General features: G+C 40.8%; 2 protein-coding genes across 2 annotated transcripts in view; one reads left to right on the forward strand and one right to left on the reverse strand.

Moving 5' to 3' along the window:
• Positions 1-1267: 1267 nt before the first annotated feature.
• LOC127526866 (uncharacterized) overlaps positions 1268-21227 on the reverse strand; it is a 345966-nt gene continuing 326006 nt past the window's right edge. Inside the window, exon 2 of the mRNA XM_051924025.1 lies at positions 1268-2127. Within this exon, the coding sequence (XP_051779985.1) occupies positions 1375-2127 (753 nt within the window). The 3' untranslated portion in view covers positions 1268-1374. The remainder of the gene's footprint in view (positions 2128-21227) is intronic.
• Positions 12842-21227, forward strand: part of pld1a (phospholipase D1a) — a 287428-nt gene continuing 279042 nt past the window's right edge. Inside the window, exons 1-2 of the mRNA XM_028794711.2 lie at positions 12842-12944; positions 14168-14360. The gene's annotated coding sequence lies outside the window, so the exon portion shown is untranslated. The remainder of the gene's footprint in view (positions 12945-14167; positions 14361-21227) is intronic.

Raw genomic sequence — 21227 nt, forward strand, 5'->3', positions numbered from 1 at the left:
CATCCATAAACCTTATCTTAGGCCTTCCTCTTTTTCTCTTGCCTGGCAGCTCTATCCTTAGCATCCTTCTCCCAATATACTCAACATCTCTCCTCTGCACATGTCCAAAACAGCGCAATCTCACCTGTCTGACTTTATCTCCCTACCGTCCAACTTGAGCTGACCCTCTAATGTACTCATTTGTAATCCTATCCATCTTTGTCATACCGAATGCAAATCTTAGCATCTTTAACTCTGCCACCTTCAGCTCTGTCTCCTGCTTTCTCTGTCAGTGCCACCGTCTCCAACCCATATAACCTAGTTGGTCTCAATACCATCCTGTAGACCTTCCCTTTCACTCTTGCTGATATCAGTCTGTCGCAAATCACTCCTGATACTCTTCTCCACCCATTCCAACCTGCCTGCACTCTCTTTTTCACCTCTCTTCCACAATCCCCATTACTCTGTACTGTTGATCCCAAGTATTTAAACTCATCCATCTTTGCCAGCTCCACTCCTTGCATCCTCAGCATTCCACTGACCTCCCTCTCATTTAAACACATACATTCTGTCTTGATCCTACTGACCTTCATTCCTCTCCTCTCTAGAGCATATCTCCACCTCTCCAGGGTCTCCTCAACCTGCTCCCTACTATGTCATCAGCAAACATCATAGTCCACGGGGACTCCTGTCTAATCTCGTCCGTCAACCTGTCCATCACCAATGCAAATAAGAAAGGGCTCAGAGCCGATCCCTGATGTAGTCCCACCTCCACCTTGAATGCATCTGTCACTCCTACCGCAGACCTCACCACAGTCACACTTCCCTCGTACATATCCTGTACAACTCTTACATACTTCTCTGCCACTCTCGACTTCCTCATACAATACCGCAACTCCTCTCGAGGCACCGTCAAATGCTTTCTCCAGGTCCACAAAGACGCAATGCAACTCCTTCTGGCCTTCTCTATACTTCTCCATCAACACCCACAGAGTAAACATCGCATCTGCAGTGCTCTTTCTTAGCATGAAACCATACTGCTGCTCACTAATCATCACCTCACTTCTTAATCTAGCTTCCCCTATTCTTTCCCATAACTTCATGCTGTGGCTCATCAATTTTATCCCCCTGTAGTTATTACAGTCCTGCACATACCCCTTATTCTTAAATATCGGCACCAGTACACTTCTTCTCCACTCCTCAGGCATCCTCTCACTTTCCAAGAGTCCATTACACAATCTAGTTAAAAACTCCACTGCCATCTCCCCTAAACACCTCCATGCTCCCACAGGTATGTCATCTGGACCAACAGCTTTTCCATTCTTCATCCTCTTCATAGCTGTCCTAACTTCCTCCTTGCTAATCTGTTGCACTTCCTGATTCACTATCTCCACATCATCCAACCTCTTCTCTCTTGTTTTCTTCATTCATCAGCCTCTCAAAGTACTCTTTCCATCTGCTCAACACACTCTCCTCGCTTGTGAGTACGTTTTCATCTTTATTCTTTATTATGCTAACCTGCTGCAAAACTTTCCCAGCTCGGTCCCTCTGTTTAGCCGATCGGTACAGGTCCTTTTCTCCCTCCTTTGTGTCCAACCTCTCATACAACTCATCATACACCTTTTCTTTAGACTTTGCCATCTCTCTCTTCACCTTGTGCCTTATCTCCCTGTACTCTTGTCTACTTTCTGCATCTCTCAGACTATCCCACTTCTTCTTTGCCATCCTCTTCCTCTGTATACTCTCCTGTACTTTCCCATTCCACCACCAGGTTTCCTTTTCCTCCTTTCTCTGTGCAGATGTCACGCCAAGCACTCTTCTTGCTGTCACCCTTACTACATCTGCTGTAGTTTCCCAACTGTCTGGTAATCCTTCACTACCACCCAGTGTCTGTCTCACCTTCTCCCTACACTCAACCTTGCAGTCTTCCTTTTTCAACTTCCACCATTTGATCCTAGGCTCTGCCCTCACTCTCTTCCTCTTCTTGATCTCCAACGTCATCCTACAGACCACCATCCTATGCTGATTAACTACACTTTCCCCTTCCACCACATTGCAGTCTTCAATCTCCTTCAGATCAACTCTTCTGCATAGGATGTAATCTACCTGTGTGCATCTTCCTCCACTCTTGTACGTCATCCTATGTTCCTCCCTCTTCTTAAAATACATATTCACCACAGCTCTGTTCATCCTTTTGGCAAAATCCACTATCCTCTGATCTTCTTCATTCCTCTCCTTGACACACATACCTACCCACAACCTCCTCGTCTCCTCTGTTCCCTTCACCAATATGTCCATTGAAATCCACTCCAATCACCACTTTCTGTCCCTTGGGTACACTGTTCATCACTTCATCCAACTGAACTCCAAAAATCTTCTCTCTCATCCATTGCACACCCAATTTGCAGGGCATATGCACTAAGAACGGTCATCATCACACCTCCAGTTTTCAGCTTCATAATCATTACTCTGTCTGACACTCTTTTCACATCCAAAACACTCTTGACATACTGTTCCTTCAGAATAACCCCTACTCCATTTCTTCTCCAATCCACACCATGATAGAACAATTTGAATCCACCTTCGATCCATCTGGCCTTACTCCCCTTCTGTTTAGTCTCTTGCACGCACAATATATCAACCTTCCTTCTCTCCATCATATCTGCTAACTCTCTCCCCTTACCAGTCATACTGCCAACATTCAAAGTTCCTACCCTCAGTTCCATTCTCTTTATCACTCTTTTTATATTGCATCACCCCAGTCCCAAAGGTATCACGTCCTAGTGAGCTGAATGACTTCCGGCCTGTTGCTCTGACATCACATGTGATGAAGACCATGGAGAGGCTGCTGCTTCACCACCTGAGGCCACAGGTTCAACACGCCCTCGACCCTCTGCAGTTTGCATATCAGGAGAAGGTGGGAGCGGAGGATGCCATCATCTACAGTGGTGTGAAAAACTATTTGCCCCCTTCCTGATTTCTTATTCTTTTGCATGTTTGTCACACAAAATGTTTCTGATCATCAAACACATTTAACCATTAGTCAAATATAACACAAGTAAACACAAAATGCAGTTTGTAAATGGTGGTTTTTATTATTTAGGGAGAAAAAAAAATCCAAACCTACATGGCCATGTGTGAAAAAGTAATTGCCCCCTGAACCTAATAACTGGTTGGGCCACCCTTAGCAGCAATAACTGCAATCAAGCGTTTGCGATAACTTGCAATGAGTCTTTTACAGCGCTCTGGAGGAATTTTGGCCCACTCATCTTTGCAAAATTGTTGTAATTCAGCTTTATTTGAGGGTTTTCTAGCATGAACCGCCTTTTTAAGGTCATGCCATAGCATCTCAATTGGATTCAGGTCAGGACTTTGACTAGGCCACTCCAAAGTCTTCATTTTGTTTTTCTTCAGCCATTCAGAGGTGGATTTGCTGGTGTGTTTTGGGTCATTGTCCTGTTGCAGCACCCAAGATCGCTTCAGCTTGAGTTGACGAACAGATGGCCGGACATTCTCCTTCAGGATTTTTTGGTAGACAGTAGAATTCATGGTTCCATCTATCACAGCAAGCCTTCCAGGTCCTGAAGCAGCAAAACAACCCCAGACCATCACACTACCACCACCATATTTTACTGTTGGTATGATGTTCTTTTTCTGAAATGCTGTGTTCCTTTTATGCCAGATGTAACGGGACATTTGCCTTCCAAAAAGTTCAACTTTTGTCTCATCAGTCCACAAGGTATTTTCCCAAAAGTCTTGGCAATCATTGAGATGTTTCTTAGCAAAATTGAGACAAGCCCTAATGTTCTTTTTGCTTAACAGTGGTTTGCGTCTTGGAAATCTGCCATGCAGGCCATTTTTGCCCAGTCTCTTTCTTATGGTGGAGTCATGAACACTGACCTTAATTGAGGCAAGTGAGGCCTGCAGTTCTTTAGACGTTGTCCTGGGGTCTTTTGTGACCTCTCGGATGAGTCGTCTCTGTGCTCTTGGGGTAATTTTGGTCGGCCGGCCACTCCTGGGAAGGTTCACCACTGTTCCATGTTTTTGCCATTTGTGGATAATGGCTCTCACTGTGGTTCGCTGGAGTCCCAAAGCTTTAGAAATGGCTTTATAACCTTTACCAGACTGATAGATCTCAATTACTTCTGTTCTCATTTGTTCCTGAATTTCTTTGGATCTTGGCATGATGTCTAGCTTTTGAGGTGCTTTTGGTCTACTTCTCTGTGTCAGGCAGCTCCTATTTAAGTGATTTCTTGATTGAAACAGGTGTGTCAGTAATCAGGCCTGGGGGTGGCTACGGAAAATGAACTCAGGTGTGATACACCACAGTTAGGTTATTTTTTAACAAGGGGGCAATTACTTTTTCACACAGGGCCATGTAGGTTTGGATTTTTTTTCTCCCTAAATAATAAAAACCATCATTTAAAAACTGCATTTTGTGTTTACTTGTGTTATATTTGACTAATGGTTAAATGTGTTTGATGATCAGAAACATTTTGTGTGACAAACATGCAAAAGAATAAGAAATCAGGAAGGGGGCAAATAGTTTTTCACACCATTGTATATGCTACACCGATCCCTCTCCCACTTGGACAGAGGCAGTAGTGCTGTAAGAATTATGTTTCTAGACTTCTCTATCGCCTTCAACACAATCCAACCTCTGCTCCTTAGGGACAAGCTGACAGAGATGGGAGTAGACTCATACCTGGTGGCATGGATCGTGGACTATCTTAAAGACAGACCTCAGTATGTGTGTCTTGGGAACTGCACGTCTGACATTGTGATTAGCAACACAGGAGCGCCACAGGGGACTGTACTTTCTCCGGTCCTGTTCAGCCTATATACATCGGACTTCCAATACAACTCGGAGTCCTGCCATGTGCAAAAATTTGCTGACGACACAGCTATCGTGGGCTGCATCAGAAGTGGGCAGGAGGAGGAGTATAGGGACCTAATCAATGACTTTGTTAAATGGTGCGACTCAAACCACCTACACCTGAACACCAGCAAAATCAAGGAGCTGGTGGTGGATTTTAGGAGGCCCAGACCCCTCATGGACCCCGTGATCATCAGAGGTGACTGTGTGCAGATGGTGCAGACCTATAAATACCTGGGAGTGCAGCTGGATGATAAATTAGACTGGACTGCCAATACTGATGCTCTGTGTAAGAAAGGACAGAGCCGGTTATACTTCCTTAGAAGGTTGGCGTCCTTCAACATCTGCAATAAGATGCTGCAGATGTTCTATCAGACGGTTGTGGCGAGCGCCCTCTTCTACGCGGTGGTGTGCTGGGGAGGCAGCATTAAGAAGAAAGATGCCTCACGCCTGGACAAACTGGTGAGGAAGGCAGGCTCTATTGTTGGCATGGAGCTGGACAGTTTAACATCTGTGGCAGAGTGACGGGCGCTAAGCAGGCTCCTATCAATTATGGAGAATCCACTGCACCCACTAAACAGTGTCATCTCCAGACAGAAGAGCAGCTTCAGCGACAGACTGCTGTCACTGTCCTGCTCCACTAATAGACTAAGAAGATCGTTCCTCCCCCAAACTATGCGACTCTTCAATTCCACCCGGGGGAGAGGGGAGGGGGGGGGTAAACGTTAACAATATACAAAGTTATTGTCTGTTTTTACCTGCATTATTATCAATCTTTAATTTAATATTGTTTTTTTATCAGTATGCTGCTGCTGGAGAATGTGAATTTCCCCTTGGGATTAATAAAGTATCTATCTATCTATCTATCTATCTATCTATCTATCTATCTATCTATCTATCTATCTATCTATCTATCTATCTATCTATCTATCTATCTATCTATCTATCTATCTATCTATCTATCTATCTATCTATCTATCTATCTATCTATCTTTACCTTCCTCCTCTCCTCCTGCCTCCGGACACGTCTCCCCCCTCTTCTTCTCTAGGGCTGCAACTAATGATTATTTTGGTAGCCGACTAATCGTTCAATTTTTTTTTCGATTAGTCACGATTATTTCATGCCTGCGACCTGTGGTTGCACATCCTGTTCTGGGCTCCAGTGCATGTCTTACCTCATCTATTCACGTCTGTCCACCTGTGAATGTCATCCTGATGCCTCTGCATTAACACAATTAAAATTAATAATAATCAAATTAAAATAACAACCAGTGAAACATATGAATTTGAAAATAATCAGATGTTTTATATTAGTATGACCATCACAATAAAAAAGAAATACATTAAACAATACAAACTAAAGTACACATAGTCTTTAAACAAAAAAAGTGCATTTAACTTAACCAAAAATGGCCACTGGTGTGTCTTAAAGTCCAAAAGTTTAAATAAAGCTTCAATTCAAATAAAATAAAACAATAATGTACAGTTTATAAAAGATTCAGTTCATATATTCCTGATTGCAGTGCAGGAACATGAGCATTTCGACATGCTCTGGTGTGAGGCTGGCGCTCTTCTTTGAGACAATGTTCCCAGCTGCTGAGAAGAGACACTCAGAGGGAGTAGAGGTAGCAGGAATACACAAGAATGATTTTGTAGACAAAGATATTTTAATGATCACACTCTGAAGGAAAAGTGTTGTAGTTTATCACATCATGTACTATATTATGCCAAAATAAAAAAATAACGGACTAAAATATGTAACAAGCTAATTACGGATATACTCCAAAACACAAGTTACCTAACATTAGTTAGAGATGGTTTACTATTCATATGAACTCAAATATTATACGAAATAAAGAAGAAAAAAAAACTAGAATGGCTCAGCTACTCCTATTCACTCGTTTACTATAGCTCCAAACACATTAGCAAACATAACTGAAATTATATTCACTTAACCCTTAAACCGCCGGAACCGACATACATTTGGCAATGTATTGTATATTCATTGAACTCCGCAACCGGCTAAAGTTGTTTCTCAGTGCAATTTGCCAGCACGCGGGAGCCGAGTATATTCGGCGATGTATATTCATTGAATGCTGCAACCGGCTATAGTCATGTCTCAGTGCAATTTGCCGGCACGTAGGAGCCGAGTATATTCGGTGATGTACATTCATTGAACCCCGCAACTGCCTATATTTGCTTCACAGAGCAATTTGCCAGCACACTGGAGCTGATCAGTCATTGCTGTATATTTGTTGAGCAGCCAGCTCATGACCACTGCTGCCACTGCAGAACTGCAGCATCACTGTCCCTAGGATTCAGCCGCTGCACTAGACGAGCCTGCCAGCGTCAGAGTTTACCTCTGTGTGTTTGCGTGCAGCCAGTTCAAGCGCAGTTGGCTCGGTGATTTACTGACCTTAATCAATGGCTTCAGTTGCACCTTGAACATATAATAACTAGCCATGTGTGCACAACTATGTTGAGCGTGTTAAAGTTGTCTGTGAAGGGCTCCCTGTTTAAATGCGGCTGCCAGTCGTGAACTGGGCCCTTCGTCGCACAGCATTATGATTTTTTATAAGGGAAACAAAGTTACAAAACAAAACCCTTGGACATTGATTTGATAGGAACGGCCTACTCGGAATCACTGTCTGAATAGTAATTATGTGGTGCTGTAGGAGCATTTCTGCTTCTCTCCATTCACAGTCCGTTTCATTTTCACAACGCTGTCATTTCCTCTCACGATCTCTTCTCAACCTTTCTCCAATCTCGCAGGTTGCTTTGTGGCAATCCAAAGAGTAAGGAAGAACCAATATTTCTTTCTTGAACTCCAAACGCCGACTTATGGAAAATCACAGAAGTGTGTCCGACTTACAGTGGTGTGAAAAACTATTTGCCCCCTTCCTGATTTCTTATTCTTTTGCATGTTTGTCACACAAAATGTTTCTGATCATCAAACACATTTAACCATTAGTCAAATATAACACAAGTAAACACAAAATGCAGTTTGTAAATGGTGGTTTTTATTATTTAGGGAGAAAAAAAAATCCAAACCTACATGGCCATGTGTGAAAAAGTAATTGCCCCCTGAACCTAATAACTGGTTGGGCCACCCTTAGCAGCAATAACTGCAATCAAGCGTTTGCGATAACTTGCAATGAGTCTTTTACAGCGCTCTGGAGGAATTTTGGCCCACTCATCTTTGCAAAATTGTTGTAATTCAGCTTTATTTGAGGGTTTTCTAGCATGAACCGCCTTTTTAAGGTCATGCCATAGCATCTCAATTGGATTCAGGTCAGGACTTTGACTAGGCCACTCCAAAGTCTTCATTTTGTTTTTCTTCAGCCATTCAGAGGTGGATTTGCTGGTGTGTTTTGGGTCATTGTCCTGTTGCAGCACCCAAGATCGCTTCAGCTTGAGTTGACGAACAGATGGCCGGACATTCTCCTTCAGGATTTTTTGGTAGACAGTAGAATTCATGGTTCCATCTATCACAGCAAGCCTTCCAGGTCCTGAAGCAGCAAAACAACCCCAGACCATCACACTACCACCACCATATTTTCCTGTTGGTATGATGTTCTTTTTCTGAAATGCTGTGTTCCTTTTACGCCAGATGTAACGGGACATTTGCCTTCCAAAAAGTTCAACTTTTGTCTCATCAGTCCACAAGGTATTTTCCCAAAAGTCTTGGCAATCATTGAGATGTTTCTTAGCAAAATTGAGACGAGCCCTAATGTTCTTTTTGCTTAACAGTGGTTTGCGTCTTGGAAATCTGCCATGCAGGCCGTTTTTGCCCAGTCTCTTTCTTATGGTGGAGTCGTGAACACTGACCTTAATTGAGGCAAGTGAGGCCTGCAGTTCTTTAGACATTGTCCTGGGGTCTTTTGTGACCTCTCGGATGAGTCGTCTCTGCGCTCTTGGGGTAATTTTGGTCGGCCGGCCACTCCTGGGAAGGTTCACCACTGTTCCATGTTTTTGCCATTTGTGGATAATGGCTCTCACTGTGGTTCGCTGGAGTCCCAAAGCTTTAGAAATGGCTTTATAACCTTTACCAGACTGATAGATCTCAATTACTTCTGTTCTCATTTGTTCCTGAATTTCTTTGGATCTTGGCATGATGTCTAGCTTTTGAGGTGCTTTTGGTCTACTTCTCTGTGTCAGGCAGCTCCTATTTAAGTGATTTCTTGATTAAAACAGGTGTGGCAGTAATCAGGCCTGGGGGTGGCTACGGAAATTGAACTCAGGTGTGATACACCACAGTTAGGCTATTTTTTAACAAGGGGGCAATTACTTTTTCACACAGGGCCATGTAGGTTTGGATTTTTTTTCTCCCTAAATAATAAAAACCATCATTTAAAAACTGCATTTTGTGTTTACTTGTGTTATATTTGACTAATGGTTAAATGTGTTTGATGATCAGAAACATTTTGTGTGACAAACATGCAAAAGAATAAGAAATCAGGAAGGGGGCAAATAGTTTTTCACACCACTGTATATACTCTGACTGCCGACTCCAGGAAGCGGGTGAACATTCGATTTGGACGAAGTGCTGCCAACGACGGTGGATAGAAACAGAAAAAAACCACAGTCTCGACACCAGATCTAAACACAAAGCACGGTGTCGACGCCAGATCTAAACACAAAGAGTGGTATCGACAGTGTTTGTAAAGAAAAGTAACAACCAAGGCAGTGTCAGGGGAACATGAATTCGCTGACAAACAAAGATCAAGATCCAAATGAAGATTATATATAAAGATTAGTTAATTTAAAGCACAACAATTTGTTTAGTTTGAATGTCTGTGTTTTGAGGTGTGACTGGAGTACTACAGTCTTCAGTACTATAAGCCTGGAGGAGATTCTTAATGCAATGCCTATGTTTTAGCTGTCTCTCTACTGCCATCTAGTGCTTCTTCTTCTAATTCATTCGCGGACAAACAAAGATCAAGATCCAAATGAAGAATATATATAGAGATTGGTTTTTTCAGTAGTTTTTTTTACAGTTCATTGGCAGTGTGTAAAATGATCAGTGTTGCAGTAATTGTGATGCTCTTTGCATGAAAAAAATATGTGTTCCATTATAATGTAACCTTTTTTTGTGAATTGTGACGTTTACTTAACAAGTGCAGCTAAAAAGTATTTGGCGTCCAGGGGTGCATTAACAACCAAGTATGTGTCGGTTTAAGGGTTAACTATCATTGTTAAAACCTTGATATACACATTATAGTACAAACATCAACAGTAACACGTGACACTGACTTTACTTGCTTAAACTTACCTCTCAAGAGATGGCAGCATCACAGCTCCAGGATGTTTGCGTTTCAGATGCTCATGCATCGCGGTGGTGCTGCTGTAAAAAGAAAGATCCGTTTTGCATAATCTGTATTCAACGTTTTTTTCTTTTTCGGTGAAGTGCTCCCACACTTTAGAAAGTTTATGTCTCAATTTTTTTCCATCTCCTTTTCCCTCCTCTATCCGACTTGCCATTGCAACCACGTTTATTTTCCTCTATATTCTTCTTCTCCTCAGACTTTCTTCTTCGTTGGTAGGACTGTGTGCAGTCTTGACAGACAATAACAAGCGATACTGCCCCCAGACGTTCATGTAGTGCATTGCGGTTACAAAAAGCAATGTGGTTCTTTGTGACTGGAGCCTCTATTGAAGGTTCTGTTTATGACGCATCAACAATAAAAAATCTGCATCAAAATCTTTTTGTAGTTGACGTCGTCGATTACATCGACTAATCGTTGCAGCCCTATTCTTCTCCTTCTTCGGCCAACAGTAGCCCAATTTCCACCAGCACCCTGTTGGCTAACAGTACTGGTGGCGGTCGTTGTTAACCCGGGGTATGGAAATTTGTATTGTTGTCCGCATATTGATTTGGCAAAATTTTACACCGGATTCTCTTCCTGACCTAACCCTCCCCATTTATCCAGGCTTGGGACTGGCATGAAGAAACACACTGTGGCTGGGTTACAGGGGATGAATTATGAGGAAGATTTAAACGAGCTGAACCTTTTCTGTTAAGCAAAAGGAAATTGTGAGGAGACATGACTGAAGTAATTAAATTTATGAAGGAAATTAGTACAGTGGATCAGGACTCTTATTTTAAAATGAGATCAGCAAGAACATGGGGAAACAGTTGAAAATTTGTTAAAAGTAAATTTCTCACAAACATTAGGAACTTGTTCTTTACACAGAGAACCATAGACACATGGAATAAGCTACCAAGTAGAGTGGCAGACAGTAGGACTTTCAAAACTAGAGTTGATGTTATTTTGGAAGAATTAAGTGGATAGGACTGGCAAGCTTTGCTGGGCTAAATGGCCTGTTCTCATCTAGATTGTTCTGAGAAATGTGAGAATTTCATTTTTTTGTTTGTGTTTTATTTTCACATTGTTTGCTGCTGTGTAGCACTGGTCACCATTGGGTTCTGTTATATCATAAACTTTTTCTCTTGTTCTGCATGGAAACATGAGATTAAAAGCTTTTACTTTTCACATCCGTCACTCCAAACTATATAATTTTTAGGTGGGTGATTCCTTTAAAGATGCATAGATGGACAGTTAGGAAAATTTTAACTAAATTCTATCTTAAGGGGGACTGACTAAATATAAACTTTTATTTTTAGCAATTCAACTTTTTTTATATATTTAAAGGTAAAGTATAATCATTGTCTCGAGGGTTGCTTTGTGCCTGGTGCTCTTGGCTGCTCAGATTGGCACTGGTGCCTGCTAATCTAAATTTAACAAACAGGTTTTAAAATGGATGTATTGTTACTTTGCTCTTAAAAATGTATTTTTGCTTCTAAATGGTTCGTTGGATAACATAAATTACTTTATGTAGTACCATTCTTTAGTGAATACTTTCAAAAGGTGTTTTATGATAGCAATTTGTATGTCTGGTTATGTTTATTTTTTCAACAAGTGGCGCACATGCAGATTAAAAAATTCTTCTGTGTGGCACAGTGACTGGACAGTTGGGATTTACTTGGAAGCCTTTCTAATCTGGTCGGAGTGGTGGTTCTGAGGCTAGGGATGTGCATTGGCAATCGGAAGGTTGTGGGTTCGAATCCTGTAAATGCCAAATGTGACCTTACTTCGTTGGATCCTTGAGCAAGGCCCTTAACCTGCAATGGGTATGACGTGAATCTGCATCCATTTCCTGCAAGGAAAATCCAGCCACCATAAAAAAAAAACCTCACACTGTTCCATTCCATCTGAACTAGTGTGGTGCTGAGATCCCGAGTTGGTTAGTCATGTTGTGGGTGCGGCAAGTCGACCGCGTGCTCCTAACCTCTCTCTTTCTGATCTGCAATACAACAACTTTACCAGCGTGCCACAATTCAAACTTAAAAAAATCTATCCATCCATGCCTTTTCCAAGCCCGCTGATTCGAAGAAACCGAAGCGTATTCCAGCCAGCACCGGGTGCATTACTTTTGTTATTCCAAAATACTGAAAAATTCCAAAAGGCGTCTTTTTTACACTTAAAGATGTTCGGTTCTAGTTGATGTAATAATGTCATGAGCGAATAAACGCGCAGCTAGTATTTTGAGCTCTGCATTTACTGTAATGCCAAACCGACTCTCCACATCACAATAGCCACCGTAAGATAAAGTGAGGAAATGTCTGTGAGCTCAAACATTCAATGACATAGCTCTAAAGAACACCATGACAGCATTGCAACCTTAATGCGTCTAAATACTCCGAGCCATTGCGCTATGTGACGAGTAAAGCGGAACACTTTTAATGATCAGATCGGTCGACTCAAAAGAGGTTACAAAAGCAGAGCGAACACCAGACCGACAAATCGCTGCTTAAGCAGTAAGTTGCGTCCCTGTAGTGAATACTGGCTACGGTTTTTCATTTTTTTTTTACCTGAAATGCAGCTACGCTCTATACTGCAATACACCGCCTGCTGCAGACATTCCCACAGACACAGAAGGTACGGAACAGCAGGCGGAGTGGCAGCCACTTCCGTGTTTGCTGGTGGGTGGATGGACCTCCCTCCTCTCCTCTTTTTTCTGTCATATACTCACTCGCTTTTCCTCGACTCTTGCTCCTGTACTTTCTGAAAGACAGACGGCCCAACAGGTAATCGGTCACTTTTTTCAACTTTCTATTCGGTGTTTATTTGTTGCAGGACGTTTTCATCGTCTGACAAACTGGATTGGTGGGTTTTTAAGTTTGAATAAAAGTAATGGGATGCTTGAATTTTGTTTAAAAATGGAGAACAAGCTGTGGCGACAGTATTCTATGATCCGTGTAAACCACAAAAATGGTAAGCAGCAAAAACCCAGAATCCGTTCGCCGCAGTCATATTAATGTAAAAGTAGCACCTGCAGTAGTCGGGTGGGTAAGCTCGCTTGTCAATGAATTGCTCATGCATGCTTTACTAATGCGCTCGGGGTTCTTGCTCCCGTCACACCGCCCCCTCCCCAAGATGGATTGATTACCACCCGTGTGTTATATGCACCTGGTAGAACATATTTGGCATCCTTTCTTTTACTCATCAGTAACGATGAACTTATCTGAGCGTCTTTCATGGGAGACTTTGTGCAATGATGAGTTTATGCACCATCCTCCCATTTTCCACCCCGTTTTATCAGTTTATAGTCGTGGGCAGCTTTAGGCACGAAACAGAAAACCAAACCAAGTGGGATTCAAATACTATAGTATTTAAAAATGAATAACGCAAGTCGTAGCCACACGCCTAAAACGAAGGGATGCAGACATCATATAGTATAAAAAAAAGTGCTTCACAATGCTGTAATTTAAGGAAATTATAAGCTTTTGTAGAAACACTGAAGACCAGCTTCATTAGCATGGGTTTGAATTCCCATGTAGAATTAACTTTATAGACAGACAGTAAGTTACCAGTCAGGGTGTGGCGTCAGGATTTTAAATTACCCCAGCTCTAGCTGATCTGTCAGCACAGGCAGAAATCCAGTTTTAATATTTTCACACGTGCATGTAATATGAAACTATCAAAATCTTACTAAATTCTCATGGCCAAGGAAGGATATGAACAGATTTAAGTTTCTGTATGCAGATTTTGTATTCTAGAGAAACAGCCATCCAAGCATTTTGCAAAAAAATATAAAAAGAACTAATCACAGCATTTTGTGAAGTTCATTGCTAATTAAAAAGGCTAGCTTCCGGTCATCAGGTGGTGACACTCATATCCACCTCGTAATATTGGTTTGCTATAAAATATTGGTATATTATAAATAGTCCTTCAGTTGAAATAAAGTAAGTACTCAATGAAAACTGTCCATGCATTCATCCATTTTTAGATCCTGCTTTGATCATTACAGGGTAACATTGAGCGAGAGCCTGTGCTGTCAGCATTAGATGCAAATCAGAAGCTGTTGCGTAACAGAATGCCAGCTCATCTTGGGGCACGTTGAAGCAATGTCCACACCCAATTTTGGAATTGTGAGGTGGAAGTAACACTATTTGGGATAAGGACATAAAACAAAACGAACTGAAAACCTGCAAAGACTTTGGGTGAGCCTTCAATTTCTTACAGTATTGTTGCCAGATTTTGATTTTAATATTTGTAGCTGTGATGCAAAAGGGCTAATCAACTTACCTTCGTGCATTTAGGTGCTTCAGGTATTTAAACAATTTTATTGTAATGGTCCAAGATTTTCCCCCATATTCTGAATCAGATCTAAAGCCATCTAAAGCCATAGATTATCAGTAGCACTTTTCATGCTAGTGTACAAAATGAAGTAAAGCTGTTTCACATCATAATATTCTGGAAGTGTGCAAGATTCAGAGTACAGTATGTTGTGCATGCTGTATAGTGGGTTACTTTTAGGAACAGTGTTCTTCCAGTGTGGGCAATGAAATAATTACATTGATCTGTGGATGTTCCCTATCTAAACAATTTTAATAACAGTATTTCTTTAGGCAGAACATTTCACAGACGACTCTGGCAGTATGTTGACTATCAGTCAACATGAAAGAAAGCAGTTCCCATAAAAGCCAGTGCCTTCCCTTATGTTTAATAGATGTCACTTCTTATTCTGTTATTCTGTTCTATGCATTTCAAGTTCTTTTATCTTTATAACTTCAAGAAAATCTTTATTTTTTGTTATGAAATAATTTGTATTAAAAAAATAACAAAACAAGTAAATGCATATATCCGTTGTAATGGACAGCCGGCATTCTTTCCTGGCCGGGATGCCTCCGTAAAAGAAGGAACAGGGGAAATAGCTTCCACGGGGCAATACCTCCTCCAGGATGACAGAGGCCATGCCCCCAGGCTTGCAGCGGGGCCACAAGTTTGGTGCATGGAAGCTCAACTCTACTGGGGTCTTTGGCCACCACCAGGGTGCACCTTGACGATTGCTGAGCCCTTGGTTGCAGCACTTCCGCCACACCCGGAATTGCTTTCGGATTAGGTCACCAAGCATCTGGATCTCGTCTGGGTGCCTTATAAAAGGAGCCAGCTGCCACATCTCTGAGAGCCAGAGTCGAGAGGTGGAGGACAAAGCTTGTGGGAGTATAACTGGAAGTAGGCAATAGACAAGAGAAAAGACAAGACAAATAGACAAGAGAAAAGGACTGTGTGTTATATATTTGATGCTTTGTACTGTGTGCTATGAAGTGCGGAGCAAGACAAAAGCATTTCCCACAGATGAATAAAGGTGTGTTGTGTGCTGGATTTGGCCTTAGCATCTGTTGTGTCCAGGGTTTGGGGAGCTGTATGCCCCCTGGTGTCCACACCGTACATATGACAATAATGACCATATAAAGCATGTAGCCAGAAAGTTAGTGGAATATTAGGAGTGTAATAACAAAAATAGGAATAATAAATAGCTACCCTCCCCAGATCCACCATACACTTGCCCTGAGGATGCACAAAGAGAGAGAGAATTTTTCAGTCCAAAAGGCAACACGGGAACCAGAAGCATTAGTCACAAGGGAATATTCTGCTACTAATGAGGTGAATGAGGAAAGAGAGACAAAAAGTCTTAGTGATAAGGAAAGAGCAGTGTCTTACAGATCAACCCTTGTCCAGCCCTTTCAGACTTGATTGTATTAGTCTAGGTCTGAATTGTGGAGCCAGGTGAGTGATTGATCAGCTTGGCAAAAGTTCTAAATGTATGAGATTATAGAAGGAAGATTTCCAAGTGATGATAGAGAACGATTCAGGAAGTTTCCATTGTGAGGCTAAAACCAAATTCTAAAGCAAGAAAGCCATCATTGTTAGCATTTGCTAGAGAGATTAAAGGGGATAGGTCCAGCAACACCAACATTTGAGAGAGTTAGCAACAAAGCGATGCCAGTGTGGCGGCAATCCTGAAACAAGTGGGGGAAAGTTCAGATACTTTTTAGGGAGCACAAGTGACATATGGGATTGAATGTTAGGCCCATTGGATGATGTGTTTCTGGAGTAGAGTATCATCAATGTTGATTGTGTAACTGTGTGTACTGGTGGTCAGGATTGTTTGAAGAATTTTATGTTTTGAAAAATGGAGATTCTTATTGCCTTCTCTGTGTTGAAGATTTCACCACTATTCACATTATTAAATAATGCTGCATTACGTTTCTGTTTTGTTTTGAAGTAGAATGGAACTTTGTCACTTCAGAGCTTTCAAACATACAGTGGTGTGAAAAACTATTTGCCCCCTTCCTGATTTCTTATTCTTTTGCATGTTTGTCACACAAAATGTTTCTGATCATCAAACACATTTAACCATTAGTCAAATATAACACAAGTAACCACAAAATGCAGTTTTTAAATGGTGGTGTTTATTATTTAGGGAGAAAAAAAAATCCAAACCTACATGGCCCTGTGTGAAAAAGTAATTGCCCCCCTGAACCTAATAACTGGTTGGGCCACCCTTAGCAGCAATAACTGCAATCAAGCGTTTGCGATAACTTGCAATGAGTCTTTTACAGCGCTCTGGACGAATTTTGGCCCACTCATCTTTGCAAAATTGTTGTAATTCAGCTTTATTTGAGGGTTTTTCTAGCATGAACCGCCTTTTTAAGGTCATGCCATAGCATCTCAGTTGGATTCAGGTCAGGACTTTGACTAGGCCACTCCAAAGTCTTCATTTTGTTTTTCTTCAGCCATTCAGAGGTGGATTTGCTGGTGTGTTTTGGGTCATTGTCCTGTTGCAGCACCCAAGATCGCTTCAGCTTGAGTTGACGAACAGATGGCCGGACATTCTCCTTCAGGATTTTTTGGTAGACAGTAGAATTCATGGTTCCATCTATCACAGCAAGCCTTCCAGGTCCTGAAGCAGCAAAACAACCCCAGACCATCACACTACCACCACCATATTTTACTGTTGGTATGATGTTCTTTTTCTGAAATGCTGTGTTCCTTTTACGCCAGATGTAACGGGACATTTGCCTTCCAAAAAGTTCAACTTTTGTCTCATCAGTCCACAAGGTATTTTCCCAAAAGTCTTGGCAATCATTGAGATGTTTCTTAGCAAAATTGAGACGAGCCCTAATGTTCTTTTTGCTTAACAGTGGTTTGCGTCTTGGACATCTGCCATGCAGGCCGTTTTTGCCCAGTCTCTTTCTTATGGTGGAGTCGTGAACACTGACCTTAATTGAGGCAAGTGAGGCCTGCAGTTCTTTAGACGTTGTCCTGGGGTCTTTTGTGGCCTCTCGGATGAGTCGTCTCTGCGCTCTTGGGGTAATTTTGGTCGGCCGGCCACTCCTGGGAAGGTTCACCACTGTTCCATGTTTTTGCCATTTGTGGATAATGGCTCTCACTGTGGTTCGCTGGAGTCCCAAAGCTTTAGAAATGGCTTTATAACCTTTACCAGACTGATAGATCTCAATTACTTCTGTTCTCATTTGTTCCTGAATTTCTTTGGATCTTGGCATGATATCTAGCTTTTGAGGTGCTTTTGGTCTACTTCTCTGTGTCAGGCAGCTCCTATTTAAGTGATTTCTTGATTGAAACAGGTGTGGCAGTAATCAGGCCTGGGGATGGCTACGGAAATTGAACTTAGGTGTGATACACCACAGTTAGGTTATTTTTTAACAAGGGGGCAATTACTTTTTCACACAGGGCCATGTAGGTTTGGATTTTTTTTCTCCCTAAATAATAAACACCATCATTTAAAAACTGCATTTTGTGTTTACTTGTGTTATATTTGACTAATGGTTAAATGTGTTTGATGATCAGAAACATTTTGTGTGACAAACATGCAAAAGAATAAGAAATCAGGAAGGGGGCAAATAGTTTTTCACACCACTGTATATATGTTTGATATAATTCTTTTAACTTAATATGTCCAACTCAGGGTTTCGGGTGGTCAGCATCTGTCCCAGCAGCATCAGACACAAGGTTGGAAACAGCCCCTCCTTTAAAATTTCAGAAGCATGCATCTTATGTTGGGTTAATTTATTTAGCAGTTGGTCCAAAAACAGAACTGTGTTAAAAATATTACCATCTTGGTACAGGAAATATTAAGTTGGGTTTCACACCTCCATTTTTTTTTTGAATGGCCATTACTCAGTCTTTCAAAAGTAACTTGCCTTAGAAACAAGGCATGAAGAAATCAAAATGTCATGTGGTCAGATGTTTACTCATTTCAGCCCAGCTGCCTGTTAAATATAAATTTTTGCTTTTATGACATATCCTTGAAAGTAGATTTTAATAGAATTCTGAAATGAGAAATAATATATCTGATGTTGTTTTTACTACGAAGGTGCACATTTCTGTCTTTTTATTTAAACTATCATAGGTTACATGTGCTTTGATAGTGGAATTGCATTATATTAATGAAATGATGGCTCATTTATATACTTGTTCGTTTCATCCATTTTCAGTTCTGCTTTAAAACATCTAGTTTCACTTTGGCACCTTAGTCTTTCCTGGCAGACTGAAGCACAAGGTAGAAATCTAGTGCCACTAGTCTCTTGAGATGTAATCAACTGTGGTGACTACTATGCCACCATATCTTCAGTGTTTCATGGTTTATCAGTTATATTTTCAGCTGAAATGATTGTCTGGTTCTGTTAGTATCAAACTGCTTAGTCCAGTTGGGAATGGAGCCTATCCTGCCAGCATTTGGTGCAAGGGAGGAACCAACTCATAATGGAGAGATAGTCCCTTGTAAGAATCCACAGTGCCATTATTATAATGAGATAATGGTAAGAATTGTCAATCCACCTAAGCTACACATGTTAGGGATGTAGGTGAAAAAACATAGTCATTTAAATCAGTCAACTATTATACTGTATGACTTTTATTTTAGCATTATCACCACAAGAAGCTTTATGACGTATATAGGATTAGAGTGCATGAGAAAAAAAGTACACTGTCTTCATTTTAATAACTGCACACTTCTTTACAAAGTAGAAATATTTTTATTTTCTTAAAACTCACAGAAGTGTATTAAATCACATTCATTTAGGAAGTCATATTATAAAAATGTTTTTTCTTAATGTAAGCTTGTTATTGTATGATGGGAACAGTGTACATTTCAGTCTCTAAAACAGTATGGTATTTCCTCAGTTTTATTTTTGCAGTCAAAATGTGATTTAATCTCTTGCCTTTTATATTGCATGTTACATACATCCTCCTAAAGCAGAAGTCCCTTTCTAGCAATTGGGTGAAGTCACACATTTTAGTGTAGCTTATTTTCAAATAAATTGTCCCATGTGCAGAGTACATTGAAATGCTTAATTGTAGTAAAGTAGGAGATATTGGATGGAATCTGTCAGCCTGAATTTTCATTTCTTTATGGGTTCAGCCTGGCAGTGATAGACACATAGACTTAGGGATTGTAGTGCATGGGTTGTGGGGGGTATATTGGATTCATAAAGATAAAAACTATATCTTAAATAATGCCAATGCCTATTAGTATTTGCTTACCCAAACAAACAATTTCTGTTCCAGCTTAATATTTGCTTTAGGCCATCACATTACTATTCTAGTTTCCAATGAGTAATGAACTTGGATCATCTATGTTGGGCGGCATGGTGGCTCAGTGGGTAGTGCTTCTGCCTCACAGTTAGGAGACCCGAGTTCGCTTCCCGGGTCCTCCCTGCATGGAGTTTGCATGTTCTCCCCATGTTTGTGTGGGTTTCCTCCGGGTGCTCCGGTTTCCTCCAGGTTAGGTACATTGGCGATTCTAAATCAGTGTGTTCTGGGTGTATGTGTGTGTGTATGTGTGTGTGTGTGCACACCCTGCGGTGGACTGGTGCCCTGCCCAGGGTTTTTTCCTGCCTTGCGCTCTGTGTTGGATGGGATTGGCTCCAGCAGCCCCCCCGTGACCCTGTAGTTAGGATATAGCGGGTTGGATAGTGAATGGATGGATGGATCATCCATCCATAAAAACTGAAGGCTGCATGTTCCATCTAATCAGTAGGAGTTATTAGAACAAGTCTTAGGTGACATAGTAGGAGGACAAGTTTAAATCTCCGGCTTAATCATTGTCTGTTTTCAGATCTTCTTGTGTCTTCATGAATTTCTTCACATTCTCAGGTGTACTTCTTTACGCCAACTGACATACAGGTTAGGATAAACGTAAATTGGACTGGAAAAATTGAGTTTTGGTGTGCCCTGTTATGGGCTGGTCCTCTATCTAGAACTTTGGCCTGTAGTTCAGAGATATGCTCTCTCTGACTCCCTGTGATCCATTATTAAAAAAGCAGTTGTGAAAAATGAATGGATGGAGCAAGTGTTGACAACAAGTATTACATGTGTTGTTTCAAGTAAATTGCCAGTTGATTTTTCTGTCAGTTTGTATTGTAATCTACTATTTTGCTTTATAAAGTGCTTTGAGATTCTGTTTATTATGAAGTAAATTCTAAGATATTTCAAGGTCACTTCATTTCATTAAGCATAGATTCTCTTTGTGGATCATTTTGTATTCTTAAGCGAAGCAGATGTACCTTGTATCTTGATTGTGTAAAAGGAGGATTATAAAGTAGTTTATAGTTACAGAAGAATTTATTTAACTGCTCTCTTATTTACAGGGATGCCAAAGCCACATCTCCGTTGTTAATCATGATAACTTGTGAATTTATAAAAAGCATTTAAAAAAATCTTTATACTCATTCATGCTTTTTGTACTTGTTTATTTGTGCAAACATACACAAAAACAACTAGTATATTCACTTGTATTTATAATGTAAAAATCTGTTTTAAAATAGCATTTTACTGCATTTGTAAAAGTATCCAAAAACTGGTGCTCAGTAAATCCTAATATTTGCTTTAGGCTTGTATAGTTAAATAACTATACCTAACCATGCAATAAACTATGAATTTATATTGGATGTTAACCATTGCATAAAGTTGGCAGTTAGCCATTGGGAGAAAATGCCTGCTTACATTAATATGCAGTTTCTTTTACTGATTGTATTACTTAGCAAATAGTGTTTGGTCTG

The sequence above is a fragment of the Erpetoichthys calabaricus genome, chromosome 2 (genome assembly GCF_900747795.2).
Source record: "Erpetoichthys calabaricus chromosome 2, fErpCal1.3, whole genome shotgun sequence".
In the NCBI taxonomy this organism is placed as follows: Eukaryota; Metazoa; Chordata; class Cladistia; order Polypteriformes; family Polypteridae; genus Erpetoichthys; species Erpetoichthys calabaricus.